Here is a 17,129-nt window from a genome sequence, read left to right on the forward strand (position 1 = left end):
CTCCCTATAGTTGTACCATCGACAAATAGTTTTCAAATTTCCAATTCAATCCACCGAAGACAGATTGAAGATATAACCTAATAATTTTGATTGAACCATAAAACCTAATGGTTTCTTCATTCCCATGATCCAAAACACACCGTTCAAATTTAATTTGATTTACAAACCTTCAAGTCCTCTTTCTTGTTCCCTTTTGTTTTTGGGATTCACTATTCTATTTTAGTTTCTGCATCCCCCAATTCAATGGGACTTCTTAATCTTTTTTTCTTTTACAAAGCTTGTGGCAATTGCTGAAACAATCCCTAGAAACCACTTTTCTTTTTTACGAGTTACGACGATGGTAGAAGAAATGGGAGTTTTTGGGGCTGAAGGAAATAATACACTTTTTTTTAAAAAAAAGTTTTTATTTTTCAAGTAATACAAAAATAATTAACATGTTTAGTAGCATCCACGTAAGCATTTAAAAAGTCCAACACATTTATTAGCTTAAGGTTAAGTTAGAGACCCTCTAGAATAGTTTTACAAACATGAAGACTAAAATGTTGATTATCAAACATGCATGACCACTAAACCCTAAGGACAAAAGGTGTACCCATGCTTTATTTAAAAGAAAAAGTTGTAGTACCACCAAATTACGAAACCATTTGATAATTATTATAAGAAATTATTGTAAATGATAAAATTCTTCGAAACATTTACAAATATAATAATTTTATACTTTATCAATAATATTAGACAATAAATAATTAAGAATCTAAAAGTTTAGTATTTTTTTTTTTTGTTAATGTTGCACTTTATTTAGCTATACTTGAAAACCCCATTATTATATTTTAAAAACTTTAATTTAATTATAGTTATCTCTTTACGTATATTTCAAAATGTTTAAAATTTAACCAAGTCCAGAAGTTAATGAAGTTAACATTCAAAACTTTGGCTTTGTTAAACTTGATTAGCCCAAAAATATTATTCCAAAGGTGAAACAAGAAAAGGTTGTCCTCCATCAAACACATCTGAAACATCTCACTAGGCAAGATAATTAAAAAGAAAAATGAATTAAAACTCTGGATGGAAAAAAAAAATAAAAAAATCAATTGTACAGATCCACCTTACTGTATACAATACAACTACTTTTCCCTTTCCCTCTAGAATAAATTAATAATAATTCTCAAGAATCAAAACTACAGAAATCTGGAGCCAAAAAAAGTATCAAAAAGAAAAAGAAGGAATCAAACTACAGGCAACTAAAGCTAAGTTACCTTTCTGAACAATTTGCCATCTTAGAAAAATTGGCCATTCAGCAGAATCAAATGAACAATTAATGGAGTGATTAAATCTCAACATGAAAACCTATTGAAGAGAGTTCCTAATGAAGTAATCTATTGTATTATGAGGATGAGGACAATTCAGAGTTGTGAAAGTTTAAATCTTCTATAAGATCATGTGACAATGCAGACGGTATTCGATGGCGCTTCAGAATCCTTGAAGTTGCAATTTTAGCCATTTCAAAGTTCAACACAATAACCCTGTCATCATCCAAGTCAAACCTTACACTATCTTCACTTTTGTCCACAAGTTGGCACAAGTGTTTCAGGTTATCAATTTCAACTCCATTTACTTTTTTAACCTGCTCGTGCGAAAGAATGAAACGTTCAGCAGATTGAAGCTTTGAATACAGTAATCTTTAGCTAACAGCCAGTAAAGATCCAATTGTAGAAGAAAGAATGAAACAGTGAACATACTGAACTCAATTGAATAAAACTTTTTCCACAGGTCATTTTCATAAATCAAAATGAGCCCTGCATTTCTCTTTTCATGTTTGCGAAAGCATTCAGATTATCAGTTGATGAGAGAATTACAAGTGAGATAAGCTATCTATACATTTTTTTTTTGGATATCAGTAAGTGTCCAGACTAGCTTAAACACACCTCGACTAATCTCACGAGACAACCCTCATGACCCAACAATTTTTTGTTGTTAAGAAAACTTGGACGAAATTAATTCTTAGGTCAGTGACCACCATGGATTGAACCTATAACCTCTTCGTTAATTCATTAGGTCAATCCATGATGGTTAACAAGATAAGCTATAAAATACTGACACTTTTAAAGTGGCATAATGTTGGACATCGAGCTGGCATGTCCATTTTTTATTATTATTATTAAAATTATTATTTCTAACATGGCAAGACATGACAAGACACACCAAGGACACGTGAGTGATAAATTGGAAAAAAAAAAAGGACAAACCCTTCAGCAGCACATTCTGCCCATTTTAAGCCCATTAAAACTGAGAAGTATAGAATTGGAGGGGCAGCAAAAGGTAAAAGCAATATTTTGAATAATAGTTCCTCAATCATCCATCATAACCTCATAGAGATAAAATCCACCTATACCTTTATTATAACTGTTGGGGGTAGAAAAGAGAACACAAGGTTTACGTGAAAAACCCTAGAACAGGGAGCAAAAACCATGAAAGAGAGTTTTTTATTATTTTCACACACAATGAAAGTTACAAGAGAAGACGATTTTATAGACTCTAGCAAGCCTTGATACAAATATGAAATAAACTTAGCATAAAGTAAAATACTAAGATACCATCGTAACTATAAACTATCAACAAAACCCAATCAATTCAAAGTGGCAAGACACACACTAAGACGAAAAACTTTTTAGTCGCCTCAAGGCGAGAGGCGACAAAAAGGTGTCGCCTGATTGAAGCGAGCTATGGTTAATAAAATAATAAATAATAATAAATAAAAAATGCACAAGCTTAGAAAGAGGTTAAATCGAATAATCTCGAGGAAAAAAATATTTGAAAAAATATATAGAAATAAAAATGATTTTGTTTCTACTTTGACTCTTTTTCTCCAATTTTCCTTCCTTTCTTTGATTTTACGTTAATTCTACATTTACAAACTTCGATACTTCCTTTTAATCCTATTGGATAAGAATGTTTTTTTCTAAAAATAGTTAAGCAATTGAACAAGGCGAGTGTCTGGTTGCCTTGAACGTATGTTCAAGGTGTCTAAAAGGTGCAAAAATCGCCTTAGTGCAGGTGCTTGCCTTGGGTATTTGCAAGGCGTTACCTGCCTAGCCTCTCACCTCAGGCGAGCGCCTAGTGTCACGGACATGCTTGTCCAGGGCGTGTTTACCTATGGCCGCATGTCCAAATACCCCAATTTACCTTGTCTTTATGTTTTCTTCATTGCTTAGACTATTTCTTTCATTTTAGTGTCGCCGAGCTATAGTGTGACATTTCGGCATTTTCATATGCAAATTTGCCAAGGTTATAAATCTCAATATGTACTATAAGGGGTACCTAGTAGTTAAACCCCCGCCCGAACCTTGTCGCACTCTTTGCAAACCAAGACTTTTTTTTGCAATTGACAGTCTTCAATGCTCTTTTATGATGTTTTCAACAATTTATTTTCTCTCACATTTTATAAAACCATTTTGTCAAGAACGTGAAGGGAGACTACATCATACCGTGAATTTGTCCGTGGATTTCGAATTTTGAACAGTTGACTTGTTGACCGAGTAGAATAAGTGTCGTACAATCGTGTTTGAAGGGTTACGATTGTGACACCTAGCAGGGCCTTAACAACACTGTTGTCAATCAAACCCAACTTGCTGACACCTTGACCTAAGTAACCCCGAGAACATCAACACTTGTTGATTAGATGAAATATATGAGATACAGATACTGCCATTGTCCAGTTTCTCTTTTATTTAGTGTTTGTCAATCTCTACATATTTTGTTCTATCATGTTGTACAAAATTATTTGCTACGCTTATAGCCACTTTATTGTCACAATAAAGCTTCATCATAGGTAAAGCATAGTTTTGGTGAAGATTAAACGAAACTTTCTTGAACCATATTTCTTTACAGAATCCGAACTCATATCTCTTTATTTAGCTTCAGCCCTGCTTCTAACAACAACACTTTGCATCTTACTTCTTCGAGCAACTACGTTACCCACACAAAGGTACAATACCTAGAGGTAGGTTTTTTGCTAATAACTGATCCTACCCAATCAGAGTCTATATCAGCCTCAATACATTTCCTGTTAGTTTTCTTGAACATCAAACCTTTACCCAAAGAGCTTTTCAAATATCTCAAAATCTGATTCATAGCTTCCATATGTTCTTCATAGGGTACTTGCATAAACTAATTAACAACACTCACAATATAGGAAATATCTGGTCTAGTTTGAGATAAGTAAATCAACTTTCCCACTAGATGCCGATACCTCTCTTTATCAATAGGAACTTCAGTCAACAAAATCTCCCAGTTTCGCATTGAATTCAATCGGAGGATTAGCAGGTCTACGTCCAGTCATACTTGTTTCTTTTAACAGGTCAAGGATGTATTGCCATAGTGAGAGAGATACCTTCCCCTGATCTTGCCACCTCTATTCCAAAATATTTTACATTCCCAAGATCTTTGATCTCAAACTCGTCAACCATTTTCTTTTTCAACCTAGTGATCTCAGCCGTATCATCTCCTGAGAAGACAATATCTACATACACAATTAGAACAACAATTTTCCTAGATTCAATATCTTATTGTAAATGTGTGATCAGCGTATCCCTGAGTGAAACATTTGGACTTAGAGTGCGTTTGGATTACCTAGGGAAAAAATGTTCTTCAACAATACATTTTCTTTTAAACACTTTCTTTAAATTGAGTTTAAAATTTAAACATTTCCATGTTTGGTTAGATCTTTTTATGTGTTCATATACATAATTTTCTCAAAATTTGGTTTCGAGTGTTTTCTTTAAAATGGATTATTTTTCAATCTCATTTTCTAAAAATGCATTTTTAAAAGTTACCAAACACCTCAATTTTTTTGAAAAATGATTTTGTTTTCAAATTTAAACACTACAAAAGGTAATCCAAACACACCCTTAACAAATGTAGTGAACCTGTCGAAGCATGCTCTAGAGATTGTTTCTAAACATACAAAGACTTCCTGAGTTTACATACTTGATGATCAAACTGAGCTTCAAAAACTAGGGGTGGGCAAGGCTCATATAAACTATCCATAAATGCATTTTTCACCTCAAGTTGATGAAGAGGTCAATCTTTATTAACTGCAACAGAAAGGACTCGGATCATGTTTAACTTTGCTATAGGGGAGAAAGTCTCAAAATAATCTATCCCATAAGTTTGAATAAACCCTTTCACTATAAGTCTAGCCTTCTACCTATCTAGAGTTTCATCTGATTTATACTTCAGAGTGAATACCCACTTGCACCCGACTATTTTATGCCCTTTAGGAAGAGCACAAAGATCCCATGTATTATTCTCTTCAAGAGCTCCCATTTCTTCCATGACGACAGTCTTCCACTCAGGAATTTCCATAGCCATATGTATGTTTTTCGATATTGTTGTTGTATTAAGGCTAGTAGTGAACGCCCTGTAAGACAGAAAGCATAGATGAGGTACTTGGTGCCCTTTCTCAATGCAATGGACATGTCAAGAGAGATATCATACTCCCCTTATTAGTCTGATTCTTCACCTGTAATGGGTTTTTGATTACCTTTTCTAGCGTGAGGAAGAATCTTACCCTCTTGTGTTCCTATCAAGTTTCACCACTGCTTTGCAACCTTGTTATTCTCTAGAACTAACATATCACTTCTATCATTCTCAGTCAAATCAACAATATCATCATCAACACACAAGTTAGTATTATCAGGGCCAGTAGTACCTTGAGCTTGTTTTGGTTCAGATCCATAGACCATAGACGACAGAGCAATAGGGGATACCATTTCCTTTCTAATATTCTTCTTGTAGTAAGTTATCCAAGGGACTTATTCAGTGGGTAGGATGGTGTCATCGGCAATCACGATGGGTTTAGGAAGATCAATAGAGATTGAAGATGTGGACCAATTATTCTCTTCACTTGTACTCTCCCCCTAAAGATATCCAATGAGGAAGAAAGGTCGATTCTCAAGAAATGTTACATCCGTAGAAATTAAGTATTTTCGGGAAGGGTGGAAGCATTTATAACCCCGCTGGTGAAAGGGATACCCAACGAAGACACATTTCTGAGCACGAAGGGTAAACTTAGTTTGGTTAGGGCCATGACTATGGACAAAGGGATACAAGGAACAAGCTGTGTGGTAGAGTATGACTCCTTGAAGCATTCAAGAGAGGTGTAGAGTTGGAGGACACGAGATTGATTAATAAGAAAAGCTGCGGTGAGAACTACATCCCCTCATAAGTACGATGGAAGTAAAGTAGCATGAGATAACTTGCAACCTCGAGGAAGTGACGATTTTTTCTTTCATCGACCCCATTATGTTGAGGGGTACAAACACACGAGCTTTGATGGACAATGCCATAAGAAGATAGAAAGTCACAAAGAGTATTATTACGGAACCCAACCATTATCACTACGAAGAATAACAATTTTTGTGTTGAATTGAGTCTCGACAGTAGTGTAAAAGTTGTTGAAAAATTGATGAAACCTCAAATTTATTATTGAGGAGCCAAACCCATGTGAGATGGGTATGATCATCAATAAAGGTCACAAACCATCATTTCCTTGAAGAGGTGGTAATACTTGGGGGACACCAAACATCATTATAAGTATGGGTGAAGGGGTGAAGGTTGAGATGAAAAGGTGACTATGCTTTTTTGCACGAATGCACACATCACAAGACAGAGAAGAAACATCAACTTAATTAAATAAATGAGGAAATAAAGATTTCATATATAAGAAATTTGGAAGATCAAGACGAAAATGCCGAAACATACAATCTTTTTTTGAAGTTGAAAAATAAAAAGACAACAAACTAATCCTATAACAATTCCTAGGGAGAGCATCATCTTCAGGGAGAAAAAGTCCCTTATTGTGTCGGGTAGTGCTAGTAGTCTTCCTTGAACTTAAGTTCTGAAACAAAACATTATTCGGTGAGAAGGAAATTTGACAATTTAAATCTCCAGTTATCTTACTAATAGATAGTAAATTATAAGATATTCTGGGTACATGCAACACATTTTGTAAAGTTAAACCATCAAAGGGGAAATATGACCCTTGCGGCCTTGCCTGCAATAGGAGCAAAGGACCCATCTATAATCCGGATCTTTTTATTATCAACGCTTAAAAGATATGACAAAAAATTATTATAGGATCTAGTCAAATGATTTGTAGCCCCTGAATCAAGTTTCTATAGTTTCTTACCATTTATGCTTAGGAAACTTAAGGATTGAGAGGTACCTGATTGAATAACGACCCAAAGGGAAGAGACACCAGGGTTACTTCGACAATTCATATGAGGTTATGGGTAGAAGCACTCACCAATTCACTCATAAGAGCTGGACCAGGGTTAGGCTTGACATTTGGAGGACGTCTTCTGCAATCTGGTGGTCTACTATGCAACTTCCAACACTGTTCTTTCGTATGCAAGGGTTTCTTGTAATTTTTACACATCAGAGTCCGTTTTCCATTTTTCTTGTCACTATCAAAACCAGATAATTTCGCACTAAAAGCAGCAAAATTAGTAGTAGATACAGTTATGATGTTCATAGCACTAACTCTGTCTTCCCCTATACGCATCTCAAAACACACTTCCATAAGATAAGGCAGCCTTTGTCCCAAAATATGGCCTTGCAATAAATCGATCTTGGAGTTGAAACCAGTTATGAAATCATAAACACATTCGACTTCCTTAATCTTGGAATACTAAACACCTCCACGCAAACAATCCTAGATAATTCCATGACACAGATCCATCTCCTACCAGGTTAGGGACAATTTGTTAAAGTATGAAGTAACATCCATCATCCCCTATTTGCACTTATGAGCCTGTTTACGTAGAGTGTAAAGACGAGACTATAATTTTTAAACTGCATCTAAGATATTTCGAGTAGTCGTAACATCAACAAGTTTCCCTATCCGAGGTTCCATACTACTAATCAACAACGATCGACGTAGAAAGTCTTCTCCTTTCAAAAATGTGCTCATGAGGATCCCCTAGTCTAGCTCTTGATATCTAACTAGGTAGATACCCAAACTTGTGATGCCCCTCAAGAACCATTTTAATGGACTGCAACCAGGAAAAATAATTCTGACCATTCAACTTTTCTTCTACAACAAGCCTGGAAAAGTTTCACATAGAGCCAGACAAATAGTTTGTAGTAGTTAAGAGTAGAGATTCTTTAGATACATCGGTAAATCAGAAGGATGTCAAAATTCATTGTAATGGAATTTAGGTTTGTAAAAGCACCTAGGGCTGCCCCAAGAGCAGCGATTTGTTGCTGAAAACTTATCTAAAGATTAGCCAACTGTTGTACTACCACTACCGGGGATAAACCAACAGAACCTTGATGTTCATAACTAAACGACGCATGATGAGGAAGACTTGGTTGTTGAAAGAAGCTTGTTGTCGCACGGAATTTACCTCTTTGGTAGGCAAACAACTCATTAATCTCGATTTCATGGTGTGTGTTTCGGCTAGGGTTTTCATCAAAGGGTTGTGGCAGCGCTAGAATTGAATGAATATGCAAGGACTTGAGATAACAATCAAAAGCGGCTTGAACAGCAGTGTAAAAATCAACGGCTCTAGGGACTTTGACAGTGACGATGGTTCTAGAGGTGACTTCGACGACTGTAGCTGAAGCAAGACTAGTGCAAAACTACCTTGCACCGGTTAGTTCTCGCCAATGGTAGCTAGGGTTTTGTCACCACACTCTCATACCATGTTAAACCGTAGAAAAGAGGACATAAGGTTTACATGGAAAACTCAAGAATAGGAAGAAAAAACCACGATAGAGAGTCTCTTTTATTATTTTCACACACAATGAAAGTTACAAAAGTCAACAACTTTATAGGATCTAGCAAGCCCTAATACAAAAAAGGAAAAAACAAATAGGGTAAAGTAAGTACTAAAATACCCTCAGGGCTATAAACTATCAACAAAGTCCCTTATTTCGAACAATAACCCTTAAACCTCATTAGAAGTTTAAAAACAATGAAACCATCATGGGTTGACCTAGTGATAAAACATGAGACATAGTCTCAATAACTAACGGATATTAGAAAAGAAAAAAGTTTAAAAACAATGACATACACGAACATGCACACGCACAAACTGCATCCACAAACTTCAAATATAATGTGAATTGCATAATCTAATTGATTTTAATGTCAATAGTAATATATCCTGAATGCTTATGAGCATGGTTGTCTTACCTGCAACTCAGCAAGACGCTCATACCCTGCATTAATATCATCCATCAACACCTGTGAAAATAAGTAGAAATTACTAACTTGAATCAAAAATCTTAACTTTAACAGTCTAGTCGTTAATAACCCAGATGACAGCATTTTCTATAATGCTTTTTTCCCCTTTTCTTTTTTAAACAAGAAATGAGTTATGATTTCAAAGGTTTCACTGCCAAGTAACATCATACTTTCATATAAAATCAATGTAAACCCGGAACATAAATTATTTATTTATAATGCATGCCTCAGAATAATGAAAGCAAACCTGTGAAAGGATGACAAATTGTTCGCCAGGCTTTTTTGGTAACTCCCTTAGTGCCCTCTCGCACAAGCGACGAGGTGAAGTATTATACCAATCTTCTCCATACTCATGAAGGTAAGGCTGGGTAAGTGGAATGAAGACAAGACCAGCAAAAATGTAGTAGCTAGGAAGCTTATCAAACTGATGAACTGGTACCAAGGGTTGCAACTGCAGAGTATTTAACTTATTTATATAATTATTTATCATGCATGGCTTAGAACAATATGTTGGAATGAAAATCAGTTTGAGTTGAATTTCGTTGAGATTCCAGGGAAACTCTCGTCTTCCCTTTGCTTCTAATACACAAAAATAAATGTGAGTGGGGTTACTAGTATTTTAGAGCTTTATATAATGGGATTGCTTTGAGTCATCAGGAAGAGATTATGAGGAAATAAGACTGGCTAATAAATGAAAATCATTAACTAGAATGAATATGAGAGTTTCAGAAAGCATACAGGTCGGAGGGTGATACTGAGCTCACAAACTTCACCGTTCCTTAGAATTTTGATCACAGATTTTTCATTAGGTTTCTTCATAGATACCAAATGGTCAAATGTGATCCGCTCCCTGTTTCGGAAAGATACTGCATTGTATGTAAATTACAATAGGAGGAATTATTGCAAATAAAAGTCAAGCATTTTAGAAAAATGAGACAATCAAAGCTTACTTTTACAATTACTATAAGAAATGCAGACAATAGCTTCAGAAAAATGAAATATTACTCATTTTTCAAACATTTTTGGCGTGTTTGGGGTGGGGTTTTAGAGGGAAAAGGATTAGGAAATTGGGCCAAACCGTGTTTGGCCCAAGGAATATGATAAATAATCATAATCCCTAAATAACCCTATCTTATCCTATTTTTACTTTCTTACAACCCTACATTACCCTACCTAAATAACCCAATCTAAATTCTATTATTATTTTTTAGATTACTACAATCATAATCCTTCCCCCAAACACATATTACTATAACACTACTATCATAATCTCTCCCCCAAACACATACTATTATAATACTACCTTTTATATTCTTTCCCCCAAACACATATTATCATAACACTAGGATTATCATAATCCTAGGATTATTATAATCCTTTTCCCCCATAACTCTTTCCCTCCCCCAAACGCACCCTTTGAGTCCAAAAAAATCTTCATTGAGATTTCAACCTCTAACTTTTTGGTTGATGATATAAAAGCCTTAACAACCAGAGCAACCAACTTCTTTTCCCTTTCATTTTCTTTTCTTCTCTTTCTTTTCTTTTGATGTATTGAATTTTTCACTTTGAATTTGTCATTATTCTTAGCGCATTGTAGATTAAGAGAATAAAAAACTATTAAAAACATAAAGTAAGATTTGGTGGAAATAGACCTAAGTCTAAGGCAGGTGACAACGAGGAAATCTTAGTAATTATCGACCAATTCTCGAAGTATGCCACCTTCATCCCTATGTTCTGCTGAACTAACGGCTCACTTGTTCTTCAACAATATAGTGGAGTTGTGGGGGATTCCGACATGCATCCTTAACGACAAAGATGGCAGGTTGGTTGGAACATTCTGGACAGAACTGTTTGCTTTCTTGGGGACAAGCTTGAACATCTCATCAACTGCATGCTTGAAGAGTATTTGCGCCACTTTGTTGATGCCAGGCAGAAAAACTGGGTCCAGTTGTTAGATGTGGCCCAATTCTGTTTTAATGCCCAAATGAGTTCGTAAACAGGGAAAAGTCCATATGAAGATGCAACAATGATATTTTGATTTATGGCCTCTTCCCCTTCTTATTAGTTCTTCCTTGGTCCTTCCATTGAAGTGTCTAGACTTAGTCCGTAAGTTGCCCCTGCCATTGATCGACTTCCACAAGTCTAAATCAGACTTTTGTTGATGTTTTATGGCTACATATAGGTTGATGAGCAAGAAGTGTTTGGTGGCCTACAATGGGATGAGTTTGCAATGTCATGTAATCCAAAACTCATGTTTGGATCGAACGTTTTAGGTCTGATTTATAATATAAAACTCATTCCGTTCCGACCACTTTCAATTCAACTCACTTTCTCATTGTTTTCACGCTTCACAATGTCATTTTCGTTTCGTCTTCGACTCCTCACGCTTTCCAACACTTGTTTGATTTCCAATAATTTTGATTACACTCCAGCTCTCCAATCAACTAGTTTGGAGTCCGATTTCTTATGGTTTCTTTTCATGTTTTTGGCTTCTAATATATTGGGGGAAGAAAATTAAATGCCCCTCCAATATCACCACTTAAGCTTATGGGTTTAGTAATGATTCGAAATGAATCTGAACTACTGGATTATAGATTAAAGCTCCTGGGGTATTTTCCCCTCTCAATTGACATGAATAGCTTAGGATTTTGGTTTGGTGAGTCAAATTAATATTTGAATCTATACATGGAAAGGAGTATCGAGGGTATAATAGACGATATATTAATGCGAGCCTTTTGGTTTAGTTACAATTTTTTTTTTGAAATAGAAATGAGTCTCTTCATTGAATTAAGCAACCCTGTACCATCCCATGTTTTTGTCGGTGACAAACTTAGTAAGATGTTAATCCCTATCGGTTAATATCCTACATTACCTATTATAGCATATATAACAACTTCCTTATGAAAAAATAGAAATATCACATGATTATCTCAAAGAGAAAATGGAAGAAGTTCTAAATTAGGAGACGGAAAAAAAAAAAAAAAGAATAGTAATAGCAATGATAATCTACTATGGAATGAACATAGAATACCTGTTCCATCATTGGCAATAGGCTCCCCGTCAAATGCAAGGATGATATCATCTTTTTTCATGATATCATAAGCATCTGAAAGGGGATTAATTTTGTTCACAAGTACTCCAGTCATTTCGGGGCCCATCTTGAAGTGGTTTCGAAGCTGAACATTTTCAGTAATCTGGCAGGCCAAACCAAGAGAACAGAATCCAACATATTTTCCACTCTCTTCAACACCAGATATAAAATGCCTTATCACAGGGACAGGAATTATATACCTACGGGATCCATTTACAAGGAAAAGAACCAAGCAACAAAAAATTGTTTAAGTTCAGAAGTTCAAGAAAAGATTAAGTTTCCAACCTGCAATCATGTTCCACAATGGAAGCACAACTTTGTTAATTCCAGTAAAATTTCCAGCTCATCACTCACCCAATATTTTCTGCACCAGAAAGGTTTTGGAAAGCTACTCCAGCAACTTTATTGCCCATGATTGCTGGCCCACCACTATTTCCTGGATTTATAGCAGCGTCAATTTGAATAGCCATCAACTGGGATGCACCATGTACATATTGTGTAAGTTCAATCCTAGAAACAACACCTTTGGTTACAGAGATGTTATCCCCACCTGCGATAAAAACCAAAATTGGATGTCAAGGCCACCTTTATAATGTCATCACGTGGAAATGAACAGCAGAAAAGGGATGCATGGTTTGGGTTTAATTACCTTGAATTTTGTCATGATTTACAAGTAAACAGAGACACAGATTATTAAGAATTGATGATCATAACTCCTAGTTTTAAAAGATACCTTATGACCCATGTAATACTAGGAAACCTAGTCCCAAATAAACAAAACTATAAGAGATACCTTATGACCCATGTAACAATAGGAAACCTAGTCCCTTAAACTAACAACAAAAACAGATAAACAAAACTATAAGAAGAATCTAAAAAATTATAGCCAGAAAATTATCAAATTTAACACAATCTTTACACCAAACAAAATTAACATTCAACATATAAAAACAAATGCGCATAAATTGGAGAAGAAGCATTTTCAAAAGATGAAGATGTTAATTTATAAAACTGATTACCATTTCAAAATATTTAATTTATTGAGACAATAGTAGAAGTCAATACCCTGAGGATAACCAACAACGGCCACAGTTTCTTGCAAGATAGGAATATCTCCGAACTCCAAACAGTTGGTGTCTTCCCAGAATTCTTCATTGTCAACGACAAGAATAGCCAGGTCACATTCGTGACCAACAGCTTGAACTTTTGCCCTATACTTTGTTGGTGAACCATGCTTCCTTACTAGGACAAAGGTATGATCAGCGATGACATGGGCATTTGTAAGAATCTTTTTTCCAGATATGATGAATCCTACATTTGTTTTTTTTTTTTCATAATAGACACAAGAAATATGGACAAAAGTAAGAACACTTAGAGAGAACGGCAACATATTTCATTGGGGTCAACTTAAAGCATAAATGGAAATGAAAATATACTTAGTCAAATGAACGCTATTAAAACTGCATAACATTTGCATATGCATAACAATAAAAAAGAACAACTATCAACTCAGTTTTAATAAATAAAGTTTGAATCTTCCCATTTGGCTGTGAGTGTAACTGTTTATGTATTTTCTCAACAAATGAAATCCAAAAACAATTCAATGATCATGGCCACAACAACATTATGCAAAAAGGTAGAAAAGATTCATTGTGAACTCGTTACTAAATTTTCCTCATACAACCGAAGTATAAATACTGGAATGCCAGCAAATAACAAAAATTTACAACAAAGCACTCTCAAGCTTTAACAACTAACACAACAGCAGCCAGAAGTGAATAGTAAGACAATCGCTGAAGTTCCAACATTCAAAAGGATTAAAGTCATAAAACAAAGCACAATCAATCGAACTAGCCACAAATGATGTACATTAAGCCACAAACCGGAACCCATAGTTTCCCGCTGGGACTTGTTCTGCCATGGAAGAATGTAGTTGGGGCTACAGGAAACAGTGAAAACCTTGACAACGGAATCCAATGCGAGCTCAATCGCAGAAAATGTATCAGTGGTAAACGTCTTCGACTTAATGCTATTCAAATGAGGCTGTAAACCATGAATGCTTCGCCTCCTCGAGGTCGTACGAGTTATCAGTAATGGTTTATGAGAAGAGCACGGCAAAGGGTCATTCCCATTACAAAGGTGTTCTTGGTTCAGATGACTCTCGCCATTGTTGCAACAATGATCGAGTGTGGGGGAGTTTAAGGAGGAATGAGATGCAGAATGTGAGAAGTAAGGGAAAGCGTTAGCTCTGATATTGATGGCAGCGGCAAGAGATGAGGCCAGCGGGAAATAACGATCTTTAAGGGATTTAGAAGAAGAAGAAGAGGAGATCCTGCGAGCTGTGCGGAGAGTTGGACCAAGCATGGCTATGGCTTCTTCTTCCTCCTTCTCACAAGAGAGACCGAGGCTGTCTCCGGGTTCTGTACCAAAAGGCGGGGGAGAAGAAAATTGCGATTTTGTACCTAAGGGAATTTGCAAATATAGCCCACATTCATATTTGTACTTATAACAAAATTCTTTTGAACTCTATCAATATCAGAAGAGTTTATATTATTATTTATTATCAAAATCTTGTTGCTTTTTCCAGAAAGGTTTTCTCAAATCCATCACTCACTAAGTCCACTTAACTTATGTTTTAAAGTTTCTCCTTCCTAGGTTGTTAGGCGTTGAAGCCAAACGAATGATGAATTTTATGCGTAATAACCTAGTTAAGGAGGGAAGGTAGAAGTACTTAGTAGCCTTACATGAAGCATTAGCCATAGAAATTTCTATTACGCCTAAGGAATTGGTTGGTAGGAGGATTGCTCCTTAGTGTGGATGACCCGATTCAAAGGAAGGCGAGAGCAATACCTAGGTTAGTAAGGCCTAACCCAGTGAGCGAGAAAACAAAAGAGTCGAAGAATCGAGTCATGGAAAGGAGGGCTTCACACCTCTAAGTATCCAGCCTCAAGAAGTAGCATTAGGCGATGGATGAGGAGAGAGGTATCTTTAGGAAGCAATTGAAGAGGCAAAGAAGGAAAAGAGGCAGTAATTAGAGTGGAGACTGAGTATCAGTGCCAAGAAAATTTCACCAAGCCTTTCCCATTGTGGCGCGAAGAGCTGCACGTTGGTGGCGAAAATGGAATAAGGTGCATTGCTACAGATGAGGCGAGCAAGCTGGATGTAAAGTTGGAAGATGTGCTAGGCAAAGGGAGGCCATAAGATTATGTTTTAAGTCTTGCTATAAGGAAAAGTTTAAGTTGTGTTTGAACCTTGTAAAAGTGTTAAGTTAATAAAGAAAAGTTTTGTATTCATTCCGCTGTATTATCTTGCGCCCGTCGTGTAAGTAGTTAAGAAGAATTATTAAGCTAAAGTATTAAAGGCTTAGTGATAAGGCTAAGTTAATGAAATTTAAGTTGTATTCCATTGTGGTGTTAAGAAAGCTTGGCGTTTAAGACCTGCATTAAGGTTGTGAAAAGAGAAGTTGTTTCGCTTACTAGGCGTTCGATGTCTACTATGCAATGTGGTAAGCGTTGAGGGTCTAGGTGGCACGTCTCCACTTAGTTGTCAGAAGCGACTTTGGGGTGGGGCATGACAACGTGACATGCCCATTTCCTTATCCTGAATTTGGATTGGGCGGCAAAGTCAAATCAATGGTCGACTTTTTTACAAGAGGAATGATCTCATTACTTCTTGGTGAAGTAAGCTTAAAACACATAACAGTTCCTTGCGTAGATTTCAATCTCATAGGCTACTCTGCCGTGTGAAATCTTATCACGTAAGGCAGAATGCGATTAGGGCCTCATATCTTTAAAATTTAGATAGGGACAGAAGTAAGTATTATGTTTACACAATATTCCTCTTAGTTTACCAAATCATGATTTTATGTATGTATGTTTGAAATTATTTATTAAAGATTAGTTTTCCTTTTTTTCTTTAAAATGAAAAGTTGTTATTTATTTTAAAAGTAATGAGGTCAACTTAGTATAAGAAGTTGGACTTTTATAAAATAACTATTAATCTAATTAATTATTAATTATTAATTATTAAAATAATTATTATTTTATTAAATAATAAAAATACGAAAAGTTAAACACATGAGATGTTTCCCACATTTTCATTGTTGGCTTTTTGGCATTTAATCTTCAACTAATTAATTTTAATTAATTGACTATCAATGTTTTGATGATAACAAACTTGAATTAATTTATTAACAATTTGTACGTTTTGATAAATCTATAGCGCGTAGATTTTGAAATAAACTGAATTGGAGTTCATATAAAGAAGCTATAACCAAACAAGTTGATGATGTAGCGACAAAATTATCTAAATTGACCCTATAGAATAGTGAAATTTGGAGTGTTGAAAGTGTGACACTTTGGTGAAATTTGGTTGGTTTTAAGAAAGAATTCTTCTTTGGAATTTAATTGATTTTATTTTTTTAAATGAATTTAATATTATTTTAAGTTTTTGTCTAATGACTAGTTTTTTTAACGAAAGCAGACTTGTTTTTATTGGGTTTTAAAAAATGATTTTAAAACTGATTTTATAAAAAAATATATGATATTATATTATTATTTTTGATGATGTCCCGTTGGGTTCAAATCTCCACCTTTAATTTTCTTTTACAAGATCCTATAGAACAAATTGATTTTAGATTTTCTCTAAATTAATGCAAACAACTTTTTTTATTTTCAATTCTCCATTGCTTAAGAAGCTTCTGTTGTTATTCTCTCAATACTCTCCATTTTTGTTCTTTTAATCTCTTCTTGAAACAAAAATTTCACTGATTTGTTGAGTGCTTTAATT

General features: G+C 35.2%; 1 protein-coding gene across 1 annotated transcript; it reads right to left on the reverse strand.

Annotated features, from left to right (window-relative positions):
- Positions 1 to 1,066: 1,066 nt before the first annotated feature.
- Positions 1,067 to 14,797, reverse strand: LOC103485959 (protease Do-like 10, mitochondrial). The gene is made up of 8 exons (XM_017044035.2): positions 14,225 to 14,797; positions 13,407 to 13,652; positions 12,696 to 12,891; positions 12,282 to 12,541; positions 9,989 to 10,116; positions 9,498 to 9,701; positions 9,200 to 9,250; positions 1,067 to 1,624 (listed from the first exon to the last, which is right to left on the reverse strand). Exons 1-8 carry the CDS (start codon positions 14,703 to 14,705, stop codon positions 1,385 to 1,387), a joined length of 1,806 nt encoding a protein of 601 aa, XP_016899524.2. The 5' UTR covers positions 14,706 to 14,797; the 3' UTR covers positions 1,067 to 1,384.
- Between the last annotated feature and the right edge of the window lie 2,332 nt (positions 14,798 to 17,129).

The sequence above is a fragment of the Cucumis melo genome, chromosome 5 (assembly GCF_025177605.1).
Source record: "Cucumis melo cultivar AY chromosome 5, USDA_Cmelo_AY_1.0, whole genome shotgun sequence".
NCBI classification, from domain to species: domain Eukaryota; kingdom Viridiplantae; phylum Streptophyta; class Magnoliopsida; order Cucurbitales; family Cucurbitaceae; genus Cucumis; species Cucumis melo.